We start from the raw sequence: 23258 nt of genomic DNA, 5'->3' as shown, positions 1-23258 counted from the left end.
ACTCACCTGGGTAACAAGATGCTCACTGTTATTCGTGTCCATAGACAGGTGAGTTTGTGTATAGGTGGCCTAATAATACGAGAATACCTACCTAGGTACCTATGCAGGATCATAATAGGAATAGTCTCCTAGTATCTCCATAGGTACTTAACGTCTCGTTCGTAAAATAAAGTTTATCTGCACAGATCTAATCTTGGAAACTTCTGCCTGAATCACAAGACGACAAACCAAGTAGTCTCAATACTCCGAAGATTAGCCGTCTGTGGAGCTGCTGCATGCTGCCGGTTGTCAACCATCAGCCCTATGGAGCTTGAATGTTGACCTCGAGCTTTGGCTCCGATGAGAACCCCTGGACTGAGCTCGTGTAAGTCAAGATTTCGTTAATGGAATTCTTGAAAATGAGATTAGGAATTGAATGTGCAAAATCGGTCGAGACGCGTTGAGACCTGGAAAAAACGAATCTGGAGACAAAAGTCGATCTAATCGATGTAAAAAAAACTCACAAAGACATATCGCAAGTCATGTCAAGTATTCATCGTTTTTCTTGTAATTCATTGCCAAACTGAAACGGCTTTGCATCTCGATTAATCTCATGGTGTTTTGCGGAAGTCAACCAATCACAGCTCAGGGCACCCGACCCACAGTTGTTTTCACTGCGGGTTGGGTTTGGCGCGACCTCAACTTCCAACAATGAACGAACGCGAAACTACTTCATCAAACATCCTTCTCCTTTTTTGACCGCGTCTGTATCATTTTCATCGCCAATAATAGCCAGACGCACTTATCAACAGTGCACTGTTTGGTTGTTTGGGTTGATACTTCCCCCGACGCTTTTGCGCCGATCCTGAGCGCGCTGTAAGCCACAGCTTTGAGTGCCTTCACGCCGCCCATGCACGACTCAACGTGATATCGTGCACAAGACGCATGTAAAAGGTAAGTTTACACCAAAAACAATCGATCAAAGCAATGTTCTTCAGTTTAATCCATTGCAACCCTTGCGCCCATGGCTCCGGTTCCTGATCGCGCCAAGTATCCCTTACTGACATCCCTTTTTTGTTCACAGGATCGCAAAGCTCGATTACTTCCGCCGCCCATCTCAACCACGACAATCCGCGAGATACCGACCCGACAACCATGGTTAGCAAGCGGAAGAGAGTCCTCGAGGACTTTGACCCCAACAAATCAGACCCCGAAGATGAAAACTTTGACCCTACGGAAGCTGGACCGCCTCGAAAGACCAACAAGAAGAGCGGTCGTTCCCGAAGTGGAAGACCAGGTCGCCGACGCAAAAATGGATACGGTGGCTCGGACATTGACGACGACGAGGATGAAGTCTCCGATAGCAACGAGGAAGACTTCTTCGAAGACGACGATGAAGAAGAGGACGACGAGGAAGCGACCATGAACGCAGCTGGTCGTCGTGCCAGGAAAGCTGCCACCCAGCACAACACCTACTACGAAAGCAGTCCCGAATCAGCTAGTGGCGAGGACTCTGACAATGCTGTCAACGACGATGTCAAGCCCGAAGAAAACGCTGACGTCAAAGAGGATGACGCTGAGGGAGAGCCTGTCGAAGAGCCCGTCAGGTCAACCAGATCCAGAGTTGTCAAGCTGAAACTCAGCAACAACAAATTGCCCGCGCCTCGTAGGACGACCCGGGCTCATACAGAAGAGGTCGAAGAATTCTTGGAACTTTCTAACTCTGGGAAACACGCTGTCCCGTCACGAGACTCACGGAGTAGAAGTCCTGAGACATTCGCACGGAGCACGAGAGCCACGCGAGGTTTCAAGGGCCTAAACAAGGCCCCCGAAACGATTCAGGAGGCTACCCAGGAGAGCAGCTTCAAAGAAGTTCGAGAAGCTGATGAGCCAGATGAACTGGCTAATGACCCTCCAGAGATTCCAAAGGAAGAGGTCGTTGATCAAGAGATGCAAGACGCTGTCGATCAAGATGCACCCGGTGAAGACGCTCCCGTGCAGACGGTAGAAGAGGATGACGACGAGGACGATGTGCCTATTACGCGTAGGACTCGTGGGTCCCGCGCCAATGCCTCCGCCCAACCAGAAGAAGCCGACTCCGATGCTGCTCCTAGGAAATCCCGTCGCTTGACCCGCAAGTCTAGCAAGAAGTCTCAAGAGGTTAGCAGCGACTTTGAGCCTGGCGACGAATCCGACGACGCCGAGGCTTCTGGTGCAGAGAAACCCCGCCCTCAAGATGTCGATGATGTTGATAGCCCTGTTCCTCGAGGCCGACGCTCTCGACCTGCCAGATCACGCCGCGGTGGAGATTCTGGAGACGAAGAACCTGACTTTGACTTGGATGAATTGAATGAAGAGGCTCGAGAACTTAGGCAGGACTCGCGTTCTCGTCGTCGTCGTCCCAGGAAGGAGTCACCTATCGTCTACCAAGAAAACACTCGACGAGCAAGAACACGCGTCAACTATTATATGCCGCCTCTCACCTCAGCTAACATTGAGGAAGAAGAAGCGGAGGCGCCCACAGCGCAACCGCGTGCGCGAAGGGGACGAGGAGGTGCTACCCAAGGTTGGGAGCGCAGCCTTAACACCACATTTGGACCCTTCGGAGGAGGCGGCGGTGGTGGTGCCCTTCTCAACGGGCCTTGGGGCACTGGTGCAGCTGGCGGAGTTGATTCAGACAGCAGTGACGACGAGATGGTCCATCGCTCTAGTGTAGCCGGTAATATTGGCATGACCCCGACGTCTGCAGCTGCTCCTGGTGGTTTGCTTCCTGGCGCACCTGGTATGAACTTGGAGGGCGCTGGTGCAGCACCCAACGTCGGCAAGATTAAGGATCGCAAGGCTCTTGCAGATGCTGATCCTTTGGGCGTTGACTTGAATGTCGACTTCAGCAAGGTTGGCGGTCTTCAAGGACATATCGATCAGCTAAAGGAAATGGTGCAGCTGCCTTTGCTGTACCCTGAGCTCTTCACCCGATTCCACGTCACTCCTCCACGCGGTGTCCTGTTCCATGGTCCTCCCGGAACAGGTAAAACATTGCTTGCTCGAGCTTTGGCCAATTCGGTTGGCTCTGGTGGCCGAAAGATTTCGTTCTATATGCGAAAAGGTGCCGATGCCCTGAGTAAATGGGTAGGTGAAGCCGAGAAGCAGCTTCGTTTGCTGTTTGAAGAGGCGCGGAGAACTCAGCCAAGTATTATCTTCTTCGATGAGATTGATGGTCTCGCCCCCGTTCGATCCAGCAAGCAGGAACAGATTCACGCCTCCATTGTCTCGACACTCTTGGCTTTGATGGATGGTATGGATGGTCGTGGCCAGGTAATTGTTATTGGTGCCACCAATCGCCCGGACAATATTGACCCTGCGCTTCGTCGACCTGGTCGATTTGACCGCGAGTTCTACTTCCCTCTGCCTGACATTGAGGGACGAAAATCAATCCTCGACATTCACACTACAGATTGGGGACTTTCAGACCAATTCAAGGACTCCTTGGCCGAGAACACGAAGGGTTATGGTGGTGCTGATCTTCGAGCTCTTTGCACAGAAGCCGCTCTCAACGCCATTCAACGAACGTACCCCCAGATCTACGCTTCCAAAGAGAAGCTGGTCGTTGATCCCTCAAAGATTGCTGTCCATGCAACCGACTTCATGTTGTCTATCAAGAAGCTCATTCCTTCGTCCGAGCGATCAGCAACATCGGGCGCCAAGCCTCTGCCCAAGTCGATAGAACCTCTACTCCGGGATCAACTGACAATTGCCAAGTCGGCTCTCGATGGTCTCCTGCCCCGCAAGAAGAAGTTGACAGCCCTTCAAGAAGCTATGTATGAGCAGTTTGATGACGATGATCATGGTTTTGGCAGAGAAGCTATGCATCAAGAATTTGAGCGATCAAGAGTGTTCCGCCCTAGATTCCTCATCTATGGCCAGAGTGGCATGGGACACAATTACCTCTCGTCTGCTATTCTTCACTATTTTGAGGGTGTTCATGTCCAGAACTTTGATCTGCCCAGCATCTTGACCGACGGAAGGGTAAGTTTAGTTCTTCCTCAAAAGCTATCACATACTTACATATATTAGGCTATGGAACAGGTTATTGTTGGTCTTTTTACAGAAGTCAGAAGGCACAAGCCCAGCGTTATCTACATTCCCAATATTGAAGCCTGGTATGCAGCGCTTCACAACACCCTTGCTCTCACCACTTTCAAGACTATGCTACGATCCATTGCACCTACCGACCCAGTGCTTGTTTTGGCTACTGCAGAGGGCGAAAAGGATGATCTTCCTGGCGAGCTTCTTCGCGACTTGTTTGGATTCTCAGCCAAAAACCAAATGAGGATCAGCAGCCCCAGCAAGGTAAGTCATGCTTGCTTGACTAGTCATGCTATGTGCTAACTCACGTAGGAATGCCGCATGGAATATTTCAGCACCACGCTGCAGTATGCTAAGAAGAAGCCGCGCGAGTTCCCTGACCCCGAGAACCGCAAAAAGAGAGTTCTTGAAGAGCTTCCTGTTGCCCCTCCCATCGAGCCCCCTCCTCCCACCAAGGCGGATATGAAGGCGGCGCAGAAGAGGGACCATCAGCTGCTCAACGCCCTCAAGATCCAGCTCCAACCAATTATGGATCAGATCAATAGAAAGTACAAGAAATTCAGGCAGCCTGTCATTCCTCCTGCTCAGATCGAATACCTCTTCGCCGAGTCGGAGCCCAACTTCGTACGACCAGATATTGAAGCCGGCCAACTCCGACCATATGAGATCGTTAAGGACAAGTACGATAATGATGTCCTTCGAGACACCGCGACTGGCAAGTGTTATTATAACCTCGAGACTACTACTATCGAGGAGCGCTTGTCGAACGGTTTCTACGCCCGACCCAAAGATTTCCTTTTCGATATTAAGGCTCTTGCAAAGGATGCGAAGAACATTGGGGATAAGGAACGAACTCTCAAGGCCAATGAGCTTCTCAGCAACGTTGAAGTTGATGTCGCTAGTATCGAAAACACAACATCTCAAGTTGACTGGGAAGGACTATACCGACGTCAAATCCAACGGGCCAAGGATGCTACCGAGAAGGAGCGAAAACGAAAAGCCATGCAATCACTCGTGGACCGTGTTCAGTCCGATCTTGGCGGCAACGATAGCGATTCTCAGGGACCTGTTACCCTCGGAGTAGTGGTTCCAGGATCAAGAACAACTGCAAGGTTCCAAGTTAGAAGCCCGCTCTCGAACGGTCATGGCACCTCAGGCCAGGATCCACAGCTTCATAGCAATGGAATTATCAACACGATTGGAGAGGACACTCAAATGAGCGGCCTCGACAATGATACACAAGCGATTCCGGAAATGGGACCTCCACCAAAATCTCACGACCAACTCAGTGCAGCCCAGACACAAATATCGCAAAAGTCCGTGGTGACAACATTGCCACCAGGGGTTTCGCCTTCAGCTGTCATTAACGAGGCATCCACAACTAAGACATCGGATCCTTCGACACATCGCTCATCAGACTTTAGTCAGATGACGAACGGGGCTCACGCTGAGAGCCGAGGCGTTGAGGATGACAGTCAGGCTGATATTCCCGACACACTGATTGAAGCTGGGCACAACATTTCGGAAGACGACTCCTGGTTGCACTCACAGCCGCCAGCAGGAGCCGCAGGTGGCGGTCACATGCAAATCTCCAATATTTCTGACAGTCCCTCCTCGGCCAGAACATCATTGGGTTTCAAGGCTCAGAGCATGGGTGGCATGGCGAGTATACTGAACGACCATCTTTCCGATGAGCAATCTGCACGCCAATCGGGCTCATCGACTTCGGCTTCTCAGCCACTGACAATGGGCGAAGTGGAAGGAATCTTGAATAGGGTGACAGATGCAACTAGTGGTTGTACTATTGAGCAGCTCGAACAGATCAACCGTGATCTCATGGATGAGATTTGGCGCACGAGAAATGAGTGGAACCGCAGTAACGCTATAGACCAGGTCATGGCTGCGTTCAATAGGTCAATGGACGATATTGAGCTGATGCAAGGGGTCGCACCAGCCAGCCAGGCCCCCGATTATTAGTCGTGGAAGCCGAATGAATTCCTAAGTTAGAACTGTTTTTCTTTGTACATGTCGAGGGACGGAATGGAATGGAAAGGAGGCTTCAAAGAGTTGGGTGTACTTTTGTAATCATGTCTAGGAGTTTTGGGAACGCGGCTCTGCCAAGGCAGTATTAGACGTGTTTGTTTTTATAGAAGATATCATTCATGTAGCTACCTGCAACGGTCTCCTTTGCCTACAAATACTAAAAACATAGCGATTGTGAATAATCCTACAGTTTGGCTCTATCCTTTGTGCTGTCGTACTTTTTGCCCTCGTCTGCCTGCTCTGCTACTGTCAAGTCTGGAAGAGATTTGGGCATGATTCTGCGTGGTCTAGTGCCTGGGACAACGTTGTATCTGGAAAAGTCTGTCACGCCTGCATGTTCACGTAGGAAATCTTCATCCAGTAGCAATTCGCCGTTGACCACGGAAGGAGAGGCTTTGAGGATGGCGAGGACGGCGTCAGAGAAGATTGTTGCTTTTCGTAGGTCGTTGGCTTCTTCTGGGTTCTTGCGAGTGAACTGATCTGTAGCAGCAGACTCAATAGCCTGGATTAATGTCAGTATGCTCCCTGACACTCATCATGTATTGTTCAACGTACCACAGCCGGCCATATAGAAGTAATAGCCATATTGTTCTTCCCTTCACGCTCAAAGTCTATCGCAAGACCTTTCGTAAGGACACTCATAGCAACTTTGCCCATGGCATAAGCTGTTTTACCACGGAAGAAACGGCTGTAGATAGGCGGACTGACAACCACGATACGGCCTGCAGAGGAAAGATGGGGGAGAGAAGCTTGAACGGTTGCATATAGTCCTTCTGGGTTAACACGCTGCATGAGCTGGAAGCGTTTGAGGGGTGTTGATGAGACTGGAGCCCAGAATATAGCACCTGAGTTGTAGACGAGGACATCGAGACGGCCGTAGGTCTGATAGTATGTATCAGTGATGAACTGGAGCAAGGGAGTTATGCGTGAGAGTAGACTTACAGAAATGGTTTGGGAAATCAACGAGTCTATACTCTCGGGATAGCGAACATCTACTTGAATAGCTGTAGCATCACCTCCTGCTAAAGTGATTTCATGAGCGACGGTTGTGATTGTCGAGGCAGATGAATTTGGATTTGGTGGAAAAGGCGATGGCAGGTTTGAAGGGTCACTGGCAGTTTTTGCCGCGACAACGACTTGAATCTCATGTTAGTATGAATGTGTAAGGTATTGGAGGATGTTGAACGAACCGGCGTAGCCATTAGATGCGATGTCGATGGCGACTTGGCGACCGATACCTCGGGATGCGCCAACAATTAGAGCGACAGGCTTATTTGAAACCATGATCGTGACTGATTATTCTATGAATTTGTTTACTTGGTAGGGATTCATGGTAGATGATTGATTATATATCCAACTTCAAGGGTCTAAGTCGGAGGATCCGGGGGTGGATCAGATTAGCCTCGGCAACCCCACACTGCAATAACACGGGGGACCGAAGCCTAGGCCACTCCCTCTTGAACTTATACATACAAGTATCTACTATCAATATCCTTTCCTCAATCCAATCTCAGAATCTAAACAAAAGTTCTCAATATGGGTGGACGTATTGATTGCTATGTGGACATTGGTGTGTCAACAATTATCCTTCCTTTTCTCAGATCAAACTGACAAATACAAGTGTCTTTCTACAGCTATGTCGGCTTCATAGAACTGCGACGGAACATGGGCAAGTTGGCTGCTCATGGCGTTCAAGTAAAGTATGTCAAGAGCTACTCAATAAACTATTCAATACTGATCTTTGTCCAGTTTCATCCCCGTCTTCATAGGCGGCATCATGAACGAATCAGGTATACTTCATCCAGCCACCAAACAAGACACTCATCTCACCATATACCAGGAAACAAACCTCCTTGGATGCTCCCTGCAAAGTCCAAGTATCTCGCCATAGACAGCCGTCGCTCCGCTGAAAGACTCTCGGCTCCTTACAAAGGCTCACCACCTGACCTTCTCGCCGTTGCAAAGACCATCTCGCCTCTCCGCGCTCTGCACTTCATCAAGGAAAATTACACAGAGGAAACATTCCTAGCTGCTATTCGATTTCTGTTTCATAAGATCTGGATGCCTCCTCATGTCAACCTTGCCGAGGACGCGAATCTTATCGCAGCGCTTAAGGAAGCGACCGATGAACTCGACGGAGGTAGCAGCAAGAAATTATTCTCCAATGAAGATGTTGAGAAGATCATGAAGGGAAGAGAGAGTATGAAAGAGAGAGTTAAGGAGGTGACCGGTGAAGCGCTGAAAAAAGGTGCCTTTGGAGCGCCGTGGCTGGTGGTGACGAATGGAGAGGGCAAGTCGGATGCGTTCTTTGGAAGTGACAGGTAAGATAACTCTTTTCATTGTGCAAGGGCTTTATTGACTGGTTACGCAGATTCAACCATATTTATAAGTTCTTGGGAGTTCCCTTCCAAGATGTTCAGATTTTGCCACCGTCAAAGTTGTAATCGAGGGTATCTAAGTCAATATGATCGGCAGATTCTTGGAGGAACTTCAGGTATTGTGATCAGGATGATAGGAAATCCCTCTGCTGCTAGACAGTACTCATGCATGTATTATATACTCATAAATGCTTTTGTCATTGTTGTGTCTCATGTGTTTTTAGTAGCTCAACCAAACCGTCCTAATAATACACATCGTACAATAATACATACACATCATCCCGCTCATGATTTAGTTCGTTGACACCTTGGCCGCCTCTGTTGGCAGAGCCTCTGCATCCTTTACAGGCTCTGCCGCAGGAACACCATCCTCCTGCTGCCCACCAAGCTGTTGCTCCAACCTTGTCCAGAAGACATCAACCGGCTTCGCCATAATCACTGGTAATTGCGCAGGAAGGTTGTTATCTGAGACAGCCTCAAACTGGAGCAGTGTCGATCGCATCCATCCCACAATGGCAAGCAGAGCTCTGGGGTCCGCATCAGGTGAACCCTTGAACAAGTTTCGCCAGATGGCGCTGGCCAGCATCGCATCGCCCTTGATAAGACCCTCGTCATAAGCCAGGAGAAGACCACGCCACTGGACAAAGATGTCCTTGAGGTATCGCTGTCGCAGGGCGCTCGATGTGATGTGATGGTCGATGTGCATCTTCTTCTCGCACTCGAAGAAAAAGTGGTCTGTGAGCTGGTGCTGCCAGTTGTGGAAGCCCTCGCGGTCGAAGCAGCGTATTCGGGTGTTGATTAGGTAGAGGTGAAGCATAGTAACGTGGGACCAGGTGCTGAAGGTGGGAGGAAGCTTGAAGACTGTTGCAAGTTACACAGTTAGCACTTTTTGACAATATTCTTAGTTAGAAATTACTGAATCAAAACATACCATGATGCCACGGACTCTCAGGGTTTAGGGAATGTCCAATCTCTTCTCCGTCCTCGGCAAGCGTCACTTTATCCTCCTTGCGCTCCTTCTCAGTAATATGGTAATCAGCCGCCTTGGACGAAGCCTTGAACAACTGCTCCGTGGCGCCCAACACACGATAGGGCTCAGCCATAGACTTTCCAATACCCTGAAGAAGGCTCCTCGAGCTCGAATTGCTGAAATTTCGTCGAGAAAGAGTAGCTGCAGCGGGCGGTAAAAAGTTTCTTGTCGTGGGCACAGCGGCTCGTGATGCGCCGGCTCGCATTGCGGCCCGGAGGACGGAGCGGGCCTGGGTTCTACAAGATTCGCAGGCCATTATTTGGGTTCGGGTTTGTTTGAGGGTTTATTTTGGAGAGAAAAATTGGCTTGAGGAAGCCTGGAAGACAGTACAAAGGGAAGCTTTTGGAAGTCTTCACGTCATGCACCAGGTCATGACGAACTGATCTTTTTGATAGTATCGAAATTGTTTGGCTTGTGATAGGCTGGCGGGTATATATCGGCAGTGGGGGGACCCTTGGTGCGAGGGGCACTGTGCACTATATTATAGGTAGGTATCTACTATACGATACCTTCACTGAGGCTTCACATGAGCATTGAAGTTTTGTGAGAGTACAGTTATTATTTTTGGGTATTCTTCTAATTCATAAGTGTTTGGAAAATACTAATGAACTATTCGTGCCACCGAAACCAAAACTGTTGGATACAGCTACACCAACTTCTTTTTCCTGTGCCTCATTCGGTACAAAGTTAAATGCAGCACCAACGTCTGGCTTCTGTAGATTCAACGTCGCAGGCACAACTCCCTATGAATTGTCAGTAATTATAGGCGCTATTTTATAGGGAACCACATACCTGGTGAATGGAGAGGACGGAGAACATGGCTTCAATGGCTCCGGCAGCACCTAGCAAATGTCCAACTGCACCTTTTGTGCTGCTGACTGTGATATCCGACTCTTTTTGATGTCCGTCTTCACCCAGCATGAGCCTTCTAATAGCTGACGTCTCTGCAACATCTCCAACACTGGTCGCTGTCGCGTGCGCGTTGATATAGTCAACCTGTGAGGGCTTAATTCCAGCATTCTTCAAAGCCTTCTTCATTGCAAGAAACGCGCCATGGCCATCTTCTCGCGGCGCTGTCATATGATGAGCGTCACCACTACAACCATAACCTTTGATCTCAGCATAGATGCGAGCTCCTCGCGCTTTGGCGTGCTCCAACTCTTCGAGAATCAGCACTGCGGCACCCTCAGAGACAACAAATCCGTTACGGTCGGCGTCAAATGGACGGCAGCTTGCTGTAGGGCTGTTGTTGTATGCCGTTGATAGGGATCTCGCCCTACCAAAACCTGCGAAGGTCAGGGGATGAATGCACGATTCTGAGCCTCCTGCGATCATGACGTCGGCGTCTCCCATAGTGATGAAGCGTGATGCATCTCCGATTGAGTGTGCGCCAGTCGTGCAAGCCGTCGTCGCTGCATGATTAGGTCCGTGAAAGCCGTATTTCATGGCTATGTGGCCAGCAGCCATGTTGATTAAGATCTTGGGTACAAATAGCGGTGATACCTTCTTATAGCCCTGTCACATATTTAGCACCGGCTCAGACCTGGTTGGAGTAAAATCTTACATCTTTATGATGCACTAAACTGGTGTCATAAATCTCATCCAGATTTCCAATACCACTCCCCAGACAAACGCCAGTGGCCTCCTGTTCGTATTCGCTCTTCGGTTCCCATCCCGCATCTTTGAGAGCCATGTCGCTAGCAGCGATAGCATATTGTGTAAATTTTGACATCCTTCTTTGCTCATTTGGACTGAGCCAATCTGACGCTCTCCATCGCCCTTCTCCCTCGCCACTGGGCACTAACCCAGAGACTGTACTCGTCAACTCTTTCCATCGCGCCTGAGGTTCGAGGTCTGCGACACTGACGATTCCGCATTCGCCATTGAGAAGACGGGACCAGGTTCGTTTTACGCCTACTCCCAAGGGCGTAATGGCTCCGAGGCCCGTCACTACTACCCGGCGCATTATAATACCATGCCGAAAAGAAAGAAGAGTGGATTTATTCGGTTGTCATAAGTATAAGATGTTGTTGAATATGGTAGAAGATGGTTGTAAAAGTCATGTCGAATATGCCTGGTTCAAGAATCTCCACTTCTGGTTTAGCGCTAGATCTTGAGACGCATACACAGAGGTACAGGAGGCAGGTACGGTACCAAGGGTACCTCCCTTGATATATTCTCACGATAAGCCTCCAACAACATTCCAAGTAATCTCCCATCCTTTTCTCTTCATACAAACAATTTGCATACTCGATTTTATGGATTGAGCCAACAACATATAAATATATTATCCGTCATTCGTTTACAGGGATGTGATCGACTCCAGGCTTGAATAGACGCCACAAAACAACAAAGGACACGAAACGAATCTCATACAACAGCATCCATTTTATATCTCCTCTTATCATAGCCACTGTCCTGCGAACCTCTTCTTTTGCATATAAATCTCTCTCGTGTCACCAGCCATTCATTGTTCGCTCCGACTGTTGCATCGATTTCGAAGCCAGTAGTCATTCCTTCAAGGTGAAGCTGTGCTCACCTCAGACGAGATATCACCCTCTTAGCCAAGTGGCATCCTTGAATACAGGAGATTTGTGAATTGAGATCGAGGGAAAAGACCAGATTGTGACAGGGCGATTTTCAGATCTACTCGATCTGCACTGCAACCAACAACATCCAAAAAGGGCAAGCCAAGCTTCGAATGCCTGAAAAACAGAAGCCAGGGTCGGCACGACCAACTGAACCCGTCGGCCAAAGCATAGCAGGTCCCAGTGGGCGACTTTCAACATCATTAGAAGTTGAAGACTCATCATCGGAGAATCTCAAACATCGTCTTCATGAATGGGCAGCTACTGGAGCACGCAATGACGACGAAGATGACCAAGGCGAAGAGTATGAGCTTCTCATGGATCCAAATCTCCCTCGCGAGTATGAGACGAGAAGAAAGAACTCGGGAGATTCTAGCGATGAAGCGGCTTTGATCAAGGATGGCGATGCTGAAGACGAGGATGAGGAAGAAGAGAACTCGCCCTTTCCTGAAGTTCGGGCTGCGGTGCGCAACTTTGATGAAGATCTTCCGTGCAATACAGTACGGGCATGGACTATCGGGATGCTCCTTGTCATCGTGGGCGCTTCTATGAACACACTATTCTCTCTTCGACAACCGTCCATTAGCATTGGTCCTCTCATCGCCCAAATCGTAGCGTGGCCGATGGGTCATGGCTGGGCCAAGTTTGTGCCAGAACGAGAGTTTACCACTTTTGGCATCACATGGACTCTCAATCCTGGACCCTTCAACGTAAAGGAACATGCCATCATCGTCGTCATGGCAAGTGTCTCGTTCTCCGTGGCATATGCTACCGACATCATCCTGGCACAACTCGTATTCTACAAGCAGGACTTTGGCATTGTGTTCCAGCTTCTCTTGACCATATCGACCCAATCGGTAGGCTATGGTATCGCAGGCATGCTTCGAAAGTTCTTAGGTAAGTTTCAATATCCTTTGATTCCAATTCTTTTGCTCACCGTCTCGTCTAAGTGTACCCCGCATCTATGATTTGGCCGGAGAATCTTGCCGGTGTTACTCTCATGAATGCCATGTATGAGAGAAACGATGCTCCAGATCCCAGTATTCTGGGAGGTACAATGCACAGATACAAATGGTTTGTCATTGTAACAGCATGTTCCTTTTTCTACTACTTCATCCCGGGTTTTCTGGCTCAGTTCCTGAGTATCTTCGCTGTAGCGACTTGGATGGCTCCCCAAAATCCTGTTGTGAACCAGTTGTTCGGAGGCCAAACTGGGTTGTCTCTTCTTCCCATCACTTTCGACTGGACCCAGATTGCAGGATACGTTGGCTCGCCGCTCATCCCACCATGGTATGTGCAATATGTATTGATCTTTTAACGCCAGGACTGTGTTGATCGTGAATAGGCATGCCATCGCCAACACTCTTATCGGTGTCGTGGTCTTCTTTGTCATAGGATCATCTTTCCTTCACTACGGAGGAGCGTGGTACGGCGAGTATTTGCCAATGAGCGACTCGGGTACATATGACAATACAGGAGCTCGCTACAATACCACGCGAATCCTTACAAAAGACTTCACACTGAACGAAGAGGAGTACAAGAACTACTCACCCCTATTCATCAGGTATTATAAACCCTCCAGTGTGTCACAGACAGAAGCTGACAAGTCAAGTACAACTTTTGCCATCTCTTACGGCCTATCCTTCGCTGCTATATCCTCACTCGTCGTTTATACTTACCTGCATAACGGAAAGCAGATTTGGCAGCAATGGAGGAATAGTACAAGCGAGAAGCCTGATATCCACATGAAGCTTATGAAAAAGTACAAGGAAGCGCCCACTTGGTGGTACATGTCTCTTTTCGCTATTGTGAGTTTCTAAGCCCGATCCCTCTATGCATACTTGGCTGATGGGAAATGCAGATGCTCTTGATCGGGTTCTATACAGTCCTTGGCTATCCTACAAATCTTTCCTGGTGGGCTTTTTTACTCGCTATTGCAATCTCTTTTGGATTTGCTCTTCCTATAGGCATTATACAAGCTGTGACAAACACTCAAATTGGATTGAACGTCCTGACAGAGTTCATCTATGGATACCTTCAACCAGGTCGGCCACTGGCTCTAATGATGTGAGTGTCAACATATCTCGCTCTACTCCGTTTCGTCCGTGATCCCGTCTAGCTTACACCGACTTAAACTAGTTTTAAAACATACGGATACATCACGATGTAAGTCTCAATTCCCCGCCCTTCAACTCTCCGAGACCTCAGAGACCAGCACTCACGCTCACACCCTACAGGGCGCAATCTCTTCGCTTTGTCTCGGACTTAAAGTTTGGACACTACATGAAAATCCCTCCTCGAACCATGTTCCTGTCTCAAGTTGTTGCCACAACATTCTCGTGCTTTATTCAGATCATCGTTCTGAATCTGTCTCTGAACAATATCCCCGATGTCTGTGAGCAACACCAGGTTGACCACTTTACGTGTCCTGGTGGTCGCGTCTTCTTCGCTGGTAAGTGTAATGCCGAGTCTAAAATGTTTCTGATCTAATGCATGTTTTGCAGCCTCCATCATCTGGGGCCTCCTCGGACCTGCCCGCATGTTCTCGCCTGGCCAAGTCTACTCTGGTCTTTTCGTCTTCTTCATCATTGGTGCCATCACTCCCGTGGTCATCTACTTCTTGGCCAAACGCAGGCCCAAGTCTCCAGTGCGATTCCTTATGGCACCTCTAATCTTTGGGGGAGCAGGGGCTATGCCTCCCGCAACACCACTCAACTACCTTTCGTGGGGTGCCGTCGGCTTCATCTTCCAGTTTTGGGTCAAGAAGCGCCACTTCAGATGGTGGTCGAGACTCAACTTCCTGACGTCGTCAGCACTCGACCTTGGGCTCGCCCTTGCGACATTGTTCATCTTCTTTGCATTCACCCTGCATGGTATAGATCCGCCAAGCTGGTGGGGCAACGACATTGTATCCTCGACCATGGATGTCCAGGGTACAGCGATACAAGCCCATGTCGCCGAGGGAGAGCGGTTCGGGCCTAAGAGCTGGTGATGATGGGGTGCTCGATGTGCACATGAAGGGGGAGTTATTGTATATCATAGACTATGTAGAGAGACAGTACAACACTGCACATTTGGTTTATGTTTGTTGGTGGCTGATGATTTTCGGTTTCGAGTCAGAGACATCTTGGCCCCTGAATAGCTGAACACATGTAAACACCCAGTCAGATGCGACGTGGCGCCTGTCATGCAACTGGACAATAAGCCCGCCGCCCGCAAGTTCAAGGCCGCCCTAGACTAGGACCTTGTACGAAATATGTGAGTAATAGATCACATACATATGGGTTTGTTTCCCAGTAACCTAGGAGACAGGTGGGTAACAGAAGAAACGACCTCTAAGGCTTAGGGTGCTACAATAAAGTAGCCTAAGTGATTCTCTAAACTCGCATAAGGTGATCAGATTGTTTCGTCTCTTATGCTCTCGGCGGCCAATTTCTGACACCCTGACGGGGGACTACTATAATTCTGTAGCTCATGGCGTTGTTTAGCTCGCTGTGACAACTACCGCCGCCATCTTGCATATTTTATAGCGTGTGGCTTATCAAGGGAAAGAATCCACGTACCCGGAACCAAAGGTAGCTAGCTCTTACATTTTCTCTTGTTATGTACGTTGGTTAAATTGCATTGAGTTGCTTGCATGAGCCTTACGAATGAGATCGGACAAACATGCATGAATGTCTGACCACGCAAGCATGACCTTTCTGGTGCATAGTGGCGACCGAGTAGAAAATCGGTTATTGAAGAATGTGATACATCGCGAAGGAATTTCGCATGCAGTATGTAGGCAATACTAAAGGTACTCTCTCATTCTCATATTGCCTCTAATCGCAGTTAGCGAGAGTCTTCGGCTTGTCGAAAGGATGAACAATGGTATTGGTAACCATACAAAAACGTCGTAGGAATTGAGACTGATCAGTATCCTCAGCACTAATCACATCCAACTATCGCACTATCAGATTCATCTCATGTACTGCTCAAAGCGGACTCAAAACCAGTGAAAGGCATCGTTTACGAGAATCATTTGTATTCCATGTCTTTGTTACAGGCCACAGATGAAATGCATTTCCTATTATGTAGTAAACGAACTTGTGGGGGGCAGAAATTCATTCAGTGAGGCATGTTCCATTATGTGCTAACATCCTTGCTCTCAAATAGGCAAGTGCAAACTGAGATATATGAAAATTTTGACCAAGCCTTGTCGAGAGACTGGCGTTTCACCTTGGTAGAACTTCTAGTCATCAAGCTCTCACCCATGCTGTGACCCTTCAATATCCATATCACCACTGTGGTCGTTGTGCCATGGATGCTGTATATACCCAGTTGGAAGTTGAGGTTGAAATACACTACTATCCATGCGTAAGGGGAAAGACATAGGTGCGAAGGAGTGTGAATGCTCGCGGCTTTCTCTTTTGATGATTGTACGGTCTTCGACTGTTGATCTTCGTCGATTATCCTGTGGAGGTACCGCATTAACCGGCGTTATTGGATAAAAAGGAGAGCGATATTGACTGGATTCGTATGCAGTGTTAGGCTCCATCTTGGGCTGATATATTTGTCCTTCAAGCTTTGGCTTAACAACTCTCGCATGATCCTGGCGACTGACGTCTTGTAAAAACATGCTGAGCACTGAAGCGGAATGTTCCGCATAAGGGTCCGTTGTGGCCATCGTCTTCAGAACTTTTATGGCCTCTTTTACCAATGATAAATGGTCTGCGGTGACGTGTATACCGGCATACATGCTGCATAGAAGCACGCATGTTGCTTCCGATAAGATGCATCTAGAGCTGTTCAGTAAGGAATCAAGGACGGTGAACAATGCTTACTTACGGGGCAAATGGGCCAATATGGAGAGTCGGGGTGCTCTGCGTGAGCATGTTAATTGCCTGCATTGATTTTGAGACGCATCTCTGAGACAATTCGTTGATCTGTGGCTCGGTATCGTCCCATGCTTCGCGCTTTGCCGTAGAGGCTACGTAACGAAAAGAGAAGAATGGCCGACAAAGAAGAATGTCGGCATAGATGCGGAACGAGCGGATACGATGGACACAAACTTGTACCAAAAAGGGGGGCCCTTCAACTTCAGGGTCTGTAAGAGAGTCGAGATGCCTGATCAACATTTTCGCATCCTTCATCGATATATTGGATCTCGACCTCGAATATATCCAGTTTATAGTTCCTCCAATGATTCGGCATGCGTCGACCGCAGGATTGAGTAAAGTGCCTTTGTTCAGTACAAGAGACTCATCGGTATACTGGATTTGGATAGCCATGGGACTGCCGAGCGTAGCGGCAAGGAATCTATCGAGAATAAAGAGGCTTCGCCAAACGTTGCGTCTCGATACTCGCCACTCTCCAGTATCAGAAGAGCTTTCGGATTCGGTCTCTTTGCCTCGATGGATCCCGAATTTGTGAGCTATTTGAGTTGCTCTGCCTGGATTACGCGATAAGCACTACGTCTTCCGAAGCGAACGGAACAGGGGACTTACCACAATATTCATGTGCAGTATGTCGCCTAGATACGCACAACATGTAGAAAGACATCAACACAAGAGCCCGGAGAGTCCATGGAACACCATTGTGACTTTCTGATCCTTCACGTGTTTCACCTGGTCGAAGGATTAACTCGGCGCTTGTGAAAAATCGCTCTTTGAGATTAGGATTCGGCAATGCTCTTCCTGTTGGACTGGAGTCAAGGGCGAGCCCAATAGCGAGTATCAGATAGATGAGACAGCGATTAGAGTTGGATACATGGCTCTGTGGGTTGTAGGTTTGATTCAGTATGGCATTGACCGATTCATGGCTTATAACGTCGATGAAACCAAGTGTCTTAACTCATGATTAATACACTTATGTTTTGTGCTTTACAGATATAGGGATGAAGCAACTTACGTTGTTGAAGTAAGATTTCACTATTTTGTCGACTGTATGTGGAGTCAGATCAGGCGGCCATGATGGGCAAGAAGGGGCAGAGCTGGTTTCCTGGAGTGCAGGCCCGGCATTCGATGTCGTGAATTCTGAGGATCCAGAGGCTTGCTTCACATGTTGCTTGGCGAGAGCTATAAAAGATTCGGTAGCAGAGCAATCAGCAAACACCGGAGATGTTAGCAGAGGAAGGTGTAAAGCTTGCTGCTGACGATCCGACGATATGTGAGAGAGTCTCCCAAACTCCTCGGGTTTTGAGGTAGGGACAATACGAAAACCGTAGTCTCCCTCTGCGCTTATCGGTTTGCTCATTCCGGATTGATCTGTCGTCATTCCATTTGTGTCTGGTGTATCTGACCCTTCGGCTTCTTCGGGGGACTGTCCGTTACAGTTGTGCCTTGGAGGCGAGCAAGACTCGGTAGAGTCACTTAACGATTCGGTAGATATGCTCGGTCGGTACTTGCACTCCATTAATCGTTTACGGCATTCCTTGCAAGGTTGTTGGCCATCACACTATGATTTAGTTACGTTAGTGATCAAAGACTCTGCAGTATAAGCACCAGCTATTCTCTCAGGCTGGCCAGTAGAGAATTGTTGCTATCATTGATGCCCAAGAAGTCTCGTGTTGATAAAAAAAAAGTGCAGGGTGATCGACTCTCGTAGAGTGGGGGAGGGTGGTTTGGTTGATAGCCAAAGTGAGTGTTCGTCAAACAAGACCTGAAATAATGGCTTGAAGATAAGGAATGTGCTTGGCTTACTTTCTGCTTGCGTTGCCTGCAGGTGTTGCAGGCTTTCGGCACCCTCTTCCTCTTATCCAAGGCCACTTTGATGTTCGCCATTGGGAACTCAAAGTTGCAAGATGAGTTCTCTGCTGTAAGGAACGGTGACGAAACGTATGGCTAATAGTGATCTCGATCAAGGCGATTTTCAATCTTCATGAAACAGAACCAAAATGAGAAGACGGAAAAGACAGGGAAATGCAGACTGCTCAGTACCTACACTTGTTAGAGCCGTGTAAGCAGTATATAGATGTTCCTTACTGCGTTTCACAATGAAGATAGTATATTTAGCTTGAGTTAAACCCGAGTTGCGATACTAACGTATTGAGTGTCGAGATTACCGGGGAATAGTGAAGTACGTCTGTTTGACGTAAATCCTGGACGGTCTTTGACTTTTATAAAGAGTTTCCTCCTTTCTAAACAGAATAGTATTGCTAGTGTGCAAGGAAATGGATTCGAGAAGCAAGCCTAATGCAGCAGGGTACTAATGTATACTCAATAGCTTGCGCAGCGATCAAGGGACTCCTTCTATCCATGTTGCGAATATAGGCGAACCTTTGTGGCTCAGAACATCCAACTAGAAGCCGTCCCGACTGTATGGTAAGGGCTGGCTGTTGTTATGTGACTAGATGAAAGTAGTAAACGCAAACTTAGGAGGCTGGTAGGAAATATGTGGCGTACGAGGATACATAGTGGAACTTGAGATGGGGACGAGTCCCCTCTTCGCAGGTCGTGATGATTCCAGCATCTCTATGCTCAAAAGGGGGGCCATGCGGTCGTGCAGTGTTAATGTGAGGGGCAGACCTGAGACTTCAAACAAGCATGTTGTTGAAGAGGACTCCTGGAATGATGTGGACCTTGTCTCGATGAGCCCGAGTCTAAAGCCCGATTACCCCGTGTTGATTCTTCTAGACTCGGTACATGTAAATGCTGGAGATGTCGAGTGAGGGAGGGTGTACACGTCTTCGTTGCTTAAGCGATCCAATATTGGTGGTGTGGAGCTCTGGCCGAAATCCTGAATGCTCGTTATCCATATAAATGTTTCTGTTGGTTCGCAAATGTTTGTGCCAAGTGTCGAAGGATGCCTTGTGCAGACGGAAATCGGTGAAGGTTTTTTTGTCGTTGCTTCGTGGTGATGAAGACGGGAAAAGGAGGAAAACGACGCACCTACCCATATCGAGTAGATTAGAAACCTAGGTACTATAGGTAGGCAGTCAGGGGAAAGAACGATGGGAGTCGAATGTTCCTTCCACATGACAGAACTCGAATGCGAGTAAAGATCTTGTGTTACCTTCTTCCCGTGCTCCTTCCCGTGAGACTTACATGGCTCTATTCCTTAGTCACCCTTTTGTCCGCAATGATACAGCGAATGTCAATATCTCCTCTTCATCTATCAACATTCCACAACCACACCCACGGCAATATCCCTCTTTTCTCCTTCCTCTTTCTAACGCATGTCTTAGTTTAGGTAGGGCTCTGCATTTGCAAGGATGTCGTTCCTTTTCACAGCAGCCAATGCCGATTGACAAAGACCAGTCTCTTACGATGAGAAGGGTGTTTCCTTTTTCTTCCCTGTCTAGGCCTTCTTTAGCGATGGCCGCAGAATAACATGTCACTCGATGCCATCAAAATCGGACTAGGTCAGGTACTTTGTATCACTCTCGATATCGAGGGCCTGAGCCATTGTCCTTCGACCGGGTTCTTGGTAACTTCCGAGACACTTGCACGCCACAATCTATTGAACAATCAACATCTTGTAACTCTAGTCTCACTCGCGTAATGCGGAAGAGGCTGTTAGCTCAATGATTAACATTTCTGTATGCAAGGTGGCAGGCTAAGCGACAGCAGACTATTGCCATCTCTTGCATGAATGAATGAATGGCTGACTGTACTGTACTGTAGGTTTGGCATCAACTAAATTGCTTCCTGTCTGATATGAGACACTCACTCATTCACGTCACAACTGATACATACATGTTGATCTATTCATGATATGGTCTAGCTTACAGCTCGGTCCTGAGGCATTTCCTGTTCAAGGCCGCAATACATTTTGATTAATGATCGGACTCGACTTTCAGCTGACCGTCGATCCTTCATTGATTGTGCCAAGTGCCAGGAATTTTGGACTGCCGAGCTGACAGTCTAGACAATATCGGGGAGCAGGACCCATTCCAGAATCTAGAGTTGGACCAAGAGAACTGGCAAGGGCTGGCAAGAACTGGCAATTGCTTGGATATCATAATGGAGAGCTGTATGTTCTTCAAGAAAAACGGCAAGCCAGAGTACGTCTTGTTCGGTACAACTCTTGGCAATTAGCAAATATCGTTGATTTGCGGGGTATTGGCAATCACAGACTCCAGGTCGACGTCCTTTTATGACATTTGCGAATGTCGCTGGTTTACCCCTAGACCCTTGACTGCAGTCATGAGTCGAGCATGTTCGATCGAGGTAGCATGTCATACGAGAAGGCTCCTCTTCTTCGATAGATGAAGCATCCCTGCGGTCTCTGTTCAGTGTCGAGAAACAAGGCCTGCTCGGCATTCTATTTTCGAACATCGGGGAACAAAAAGGAAGTAAAGGGCAGTATTTTTCCGGCATCAAAACTTGATTCATAATTGGGTTTGGTTCTAGCTATCTTGCCAAAACCACTGAAAAGGCTCAGACATATCATACCACAGGTGCGCCCATGCGCAATTACTAGCCATTGTCTATAGCAAAAAACGATATATTACAGGGATATTTTTCTTTTCATAAACTCACAGCACCAGTCGTCCAGGCTCCTGCTCAAGGATAGCCTTGCAGCGCTCAAGGAAGACCAATGCTCGCTCCTCCTCGGCCTTGGGGACCTTCAGAGTGAACACGTTGGCGCCGCTGGACAGACCAGGGATTGTGTGGACGGTGGCGGGCTTGGGAGCAGACTTCTTGCTGGGGGCAGCAAGGAAGTCGATAATATCGGCCTGTTTGGTTGCAGGTCGGTGAGAGAGCATAGAGGGGGGAGGGATGGCAGCGAGCTGAGGCAGGTAGACGCCGCGAGAGCCATTGAAGGCCTTGACCTTGTCGAGACCAAGGACCTGATCGAAGAGCTCGTTGGCTGTAGGAGCACGCTTGGTAGGGGGGAGGTCGTCGTTGGCGACCTCGGCGGCACGGCCAACAAAGGTAGAGATGGGCAGGAAGACGCCAAGAGTCTCGTGGATTCGGTTCTGGACTTCGACAACCTTGGTCAAGGTGATAGGAATAGAGAGTTCGAGGTCCTCGGGCACAGGTGCCTTGGACTCCTCGGCCTTGAAGTCCTCAGCGGGGCTTGGCTTGGAAGGAGGAGCAGGCTTCGTAGCGACCTTGATGTTGCTGAGATCAAGGTGGAACAAGTTGTTAAAGTTGGTCTCGTTGGCGGCGGGAGTCTCAGGGTTGATGCTGCCGAGGTGGGCGAGGATGTCACCCTTGACTAGTCGGCCATGAGGGCCTGTGCCCTTGATCTTCTTGAGATCAGCCTCGCTGATGCCCTTCTGCTTGACGAGATGTTGAACTGAGGGCAGGAGGGGGTACTTGTGCTCGTAGGTATCGTTGCCAGTGGGCTTCGCGCTCTTCTGCTCGACGGGCTTCGATTGGGAGGGAGCAGTCTCCTCCTTGGGCGCCTGAGCGCTGGACTGTTCCTTGGGTTGCTCCTTGGTCTGCTCGGCGGGGATCTCGAGGGAGTTGATATCGTCGCCAGCCTCTGCAATGACACCGATGCGCGATCCAACCTGCACAGCCTTGCTGCCATCCGCAGCCATGATCTTGACCATAATACCGTCATCCTGGGCCTCGACGTCCATGCTGGCCTTGTCGGTCTCAATCTCGAGCAGCACATCACCAGCGCTAAAAGACTCTCCCTCCTTGACCTTCCAGGTAGCAATGTTGCCCTCGGTCATGGTAGGGGAGAGGGCGGGCATGGTGAAGTTCTGGGCGGCGAGGCATCGTGTCGAGGTGGTGAAGCCTGCATGAGAGGATATGTGTTAGTCGGTGCGCGACAAAAGGGACCGAGGGGGGATTTTCAACATCAGCGAATCGACGTACCACGGGCGATAGCGGACCGAGCAGTAACAGCTCGGGCAGATGCCCTGCAAGCTGCAGAAAGAGAGGCCATTGTACTACTCGATTGAATTATAGGTGAGGATCGGCGAGATGGAGGCGGACGAGGGGAGGGATTTCGGTGCACGTAAGAGCGACCTCGAGGTGTTGAGAAGGATTGGGTTATCTTGAACTGAAGCTGTTGAGATCCATTGGCGCTAGTGGAGACCCGACGTTAAATTTTGGCGGGCGGGAATACGCGACAAGGAAGACATAAAACCCTCAGGGTCTTTATTGTAGGTATTCTCCTAGGTATAGAATTAGGTGTTGTCATATGTGGTATATTTGATCTTTCCTAGGTGCTAATTCATTCATATCCATATCATTTTGTATTCTTCTTCTTTAT

The 23258-nt window shown here is 48.7% G+C and overlaps 8 protein-coding genes across 8 annotated transcripts; 3 read left to right on the top strand and 5 right to left on the bottom strand.

Annotated features, from left to right (window-relative positions):
• Positions 1-698: 698 nt before the first annotated feature.
• Positions 699-6204, top strand: B0J16DRAFT_284346 (uncharacterized protein). The gene is made up of 3 exons (XM_046124015.1): positions 699-4005; positions 4054-4329; positions 4378-6204. Exons 1-3 carry the CDS (start codon positions 1135-1137, stop codon positions 6040-6042), a joined length of 4812 nt encoding a protein of 1603 aa, XP_045984434.1. The 5' UTR covers positions 699-1134; the 3' UTR covers positions 6043-6204.
• B0J16DRAFT_337350 (uncharacterized protein) lies at positions 6205-7501 on the bottom strand. Its single transcript, XM_046127343.1, has 4 exons — positions 7299-7501; positions 7051-7244; positions 6664-6990; positions 6205-6610 (listed from the first exon to the last, which is right to left on the bottom strand). Exons 1-4 carry the CDS (start codon positions 7390-7392, stop codon positions 6293-6295), a joined length of 933 nt encoding a protein of 310 aa, XP_045984433.1. The 5' UTR covers positions 7393-7501; the 3' UTR covers positions 6205-6292.
• An 80-nt stretch (positions 7502-7581) lies between these two features.
• B0J16DRAFT_337349 (thioredoxin-like protein) lies at positions 7582-8665 on the top strand. The gene is made up of 5 exons (XM_046127342.1): positions 7582-7678; positions 7730-7808; positions 7858-7898; positions 7949-8429; positions 8480-8665. The coding sequence occupies exons 1-5, from the start codon at positions 7645-7647 to the stop codon at positions 8550-8552; spliced, it is 708 nt and encodes a 235-aa protein (XP_045984432.1). The 5' UTR covers positions 7582-7644; the 3' UTR covers positions 8553-8665.
• Position 8666: 1 nt separating this feature from the next.
• B0J16DRAFT_370466 (ubiquinol-cytochrome C chaperone-domain-containing protein) lies at positions 8667-9892 on the bottom strand. The gene is made up of 2 exons (XM_046130363.1): positions 9418-9892; positions 8667-9347 (listed from the first exon to the last, which is right to left on the bottom strand). Exons 1-2 carry the CDS (start codon positions 9770-9772, stop codon positions 8779-8781), a joined length of 924 nt encoding a protein of 307 aa, XP_045984431.1. The 5' UTR covers positions 9773-9892; the 3' UTR covers positions 8667-8778.
• A 152-nt stretch (positions 9893-10044) lies between these two features.
• B0J16DRAFT_284341 (thiolase-like protein) lies at positions 10045-11607 on the bottom strand. The gene is made up of 3 exons (XM_046124014.1): positions 11081-11607; positions 10309-11031; positions 10045-10259 (listed from the first exon to the last, which is right to left on the bottom strand). Exons 1-3 carry the CDS (start codon positions 11480-11482, stop codon positions 10098-10100), a joined length of 1287 nt encoding a protein of 428 aa, XP_045984430.1. The 5' UTR covers positions 11483-11607; the 3' UTR covers positions 10045-10097.
• Positions 11608-12000: 393 nt separating this feature from the next.
• Positions 12001-15442, top strand: B0J16DRAFT_95549 (OPT oligopeptide transporter protein-domain-containing protein). Its single transcript, XM_046134753.1, has 8 exons — positions 12001-13001; positions 13055-13394; positions 13450-13668; positions 13717-13912; positions 13966-14171; positions 14244-14270; positions 14342-14556; positions 14609-15442. The coding sequence occupies exons 1-8, from the start codon at positions 12218-12220 to the stop codon at positions 15094-15096; spliced, it is 2475 nt and encodes an 824-aa protein (XP_045984429.1). The 5' UTR covers positions 12001-12217; the 3' UTR covers positions 15097-15442.
• Positions 15443-16350: 908 nt separating this feature from the next.
• On the bottom strand, positions 16351-18865 carry B0J16DRAFT_382393 (fungal-specific transcription factor domain-containing protein; the record flags this gene model as incomplete). The annotated part of the gene is made up of 5 exons (XM_046131236.1): positions 16351-16882; positions 16932-17535; positions 17591-17930; positions 17994-18539; positions 18785-18865. 5 exons carry the CDS (start codon positions 18863-18865, stop codon positions 16351-16353), a joined length of 2103 nt encoding a protein of 700 aa, XP_045984428.1.
• Positions 18866-21561: 2696 nt separating this feature from the next.
• On the bottom strand, positions 21562-22928 carry B0J16DRAFT_382392 (uncharacterized protein; the record flags this gene model as incomplete). The annotated part of the gene is made up of 2 exons (XM_046131235.1): positions 21562-22778; positions 22859-22928. The coding sequence occupies 2 exons, from the start codon at positions 22926-22928 to the stop codon at positions 21562-21564; spliced, it is 1287 nt and encodes a 428-aa protein (XP_045984427.1).
• Between the last annotated feature and the right edge of the window lie 330 nt (positions 22929-23258).

Source organism: Fusarium flagelliforme, assembly GCF_020744385.1.
Source record: "Fusarium flagelliforme strain FIESC 12 MPI-CAGE-AA-0113 chromosome Unknown B0J16scaffold_3, whole genome shotgun sequence".
NCBI classification, from domain to species: Eukaryota; Fungi; Ascomycota; class Sordariomycetes; order Hypocreales; family Nectriaceae; genus Fusarium; species Fusarium flagelliforme.
Note: the sequence above shows the minus strand (reverse complement) of the source record. Positions and strands in the feature narration are given on the sequence as shown.

Bases quoted from the DNA above. Each gene is read 5' to 3' on its own strand.
- B0J16DRAFT_284346 (XM_046124015.1), top strand. From the start codon at position 1,135: ATGGTTAGCAAGCGGAAGAGAGTCCTCGAGGACTTTGACCCCAACAAA. The intron at 4,006-4,053 runs GTAAGTTTAGTT...TACATATATTAG, and splicing joins GCATCTTGACCGACGGAAGG to GCTATGGAACAGGTTATTGT. The intron at 4,330-4,377 runs GTAAGTCATGCT...TAACTCACGTAG, and splicing joins GGATCAGCAGCCCCAGCAAG to GAATGCCGCATGGAATATTT.
- B0J16DRAFT_337350 (XM_046127343.1), bottom strand. From the start codon at position 7,392: ATGGTTTCAAATAAGCCTGTCGCTCTAATTGTTGGCGCATCCCGAGGT. The intron at 6,991-7,050 runs GTAAGTCTACTC...ACATACTATCAG, and splicing joins TGATTTCCCAAACCATTTCT to ACCTACGGCCGTCTCGATGT. The intron at 6,611-6,663 runs GTACGTTGAACA...ACATTAATCCAG, and splicing joins CTTCTATATGGCCGGCTGTG to GCTATTGAGTCTGCTGCTAC.
- B0J16DRAFT_337349 (XM_046127342.1), top strand. From the start codon at position 7,645: ATGGGTGGACGTATTGATTGCTATGTGGACATTG. The intron at 7,679-7,729 runs GTGTGTCAACAA...GACAAATACAAG, and splicing joins TGATTGCTATGTGGACATTG to TGTCTTTCTACAGCTATGTC. The intron at 7,809-7,857 runs GTATGTCAAGAG...ATCTTTGTCCAG, and splicing joins GCTCATGGCGTTCAAGTAAA to TTTCATCCCCGTCTTCATAG.
- B0J16DRAFT_370466 (XM_046130363.1), bottom strand. From the start codon at position 9,772: ATGGCCTGCGAATCTTGTAGAACCCAGGCCCGCTCCGTCCTCCGGGCC. The intron at 9,348-9,417 runs GTATGTTTTGAT...AACTTGCAACAG, and splicing joins TGAGAGTCCGTGGCATCATG to TCTTCAAGCTTCCTCCCACC.
- B0J16DRAFT_284341 (XM_046124014.1), bottom strand. From the start codon at position 11,482: ATGCGCCGGGTAGTAGTGACGGGCCTCGGAGCCATTACGCCCTTGGGA. The intron at 11,032-11,080 runs GTAAGATTTTAC...AATATGTGACAG, and splicing joins GTTTAGTGCATCATAAAGAT to GGCTATAAGAAGGTATCACC. The intron at 10,260-10,308 runs GTATGTGGTTCC...GACAATTCATAG, and splicing joins CCGTCCTCTCCATTCACCAG to GGAGTTGTGCCTGCGACGTT.
- B0J16DRAFT_95549 (XM_046134753.1), top strand. From the start codon at position 12,218: ATGCCTGAAAAACAGAAGCCAGGGTCGGCACGACCAACTGAACCCGTC. The intron at 14,172-14,243 runs GTGAGTGTCAAC...GACTTAAACTAG, and splicing joins CGGCCACTGGCTCTAATGAT to TTTTAAAACATACGGATACA. The intron at 14,557-14,608 runs GTAAGTGTAATG...CATGTTTTGCAG, and splicing joins TGGTCGCGTCTTCTTCGCTG to CCTCCATCATCTGGGGCCTC.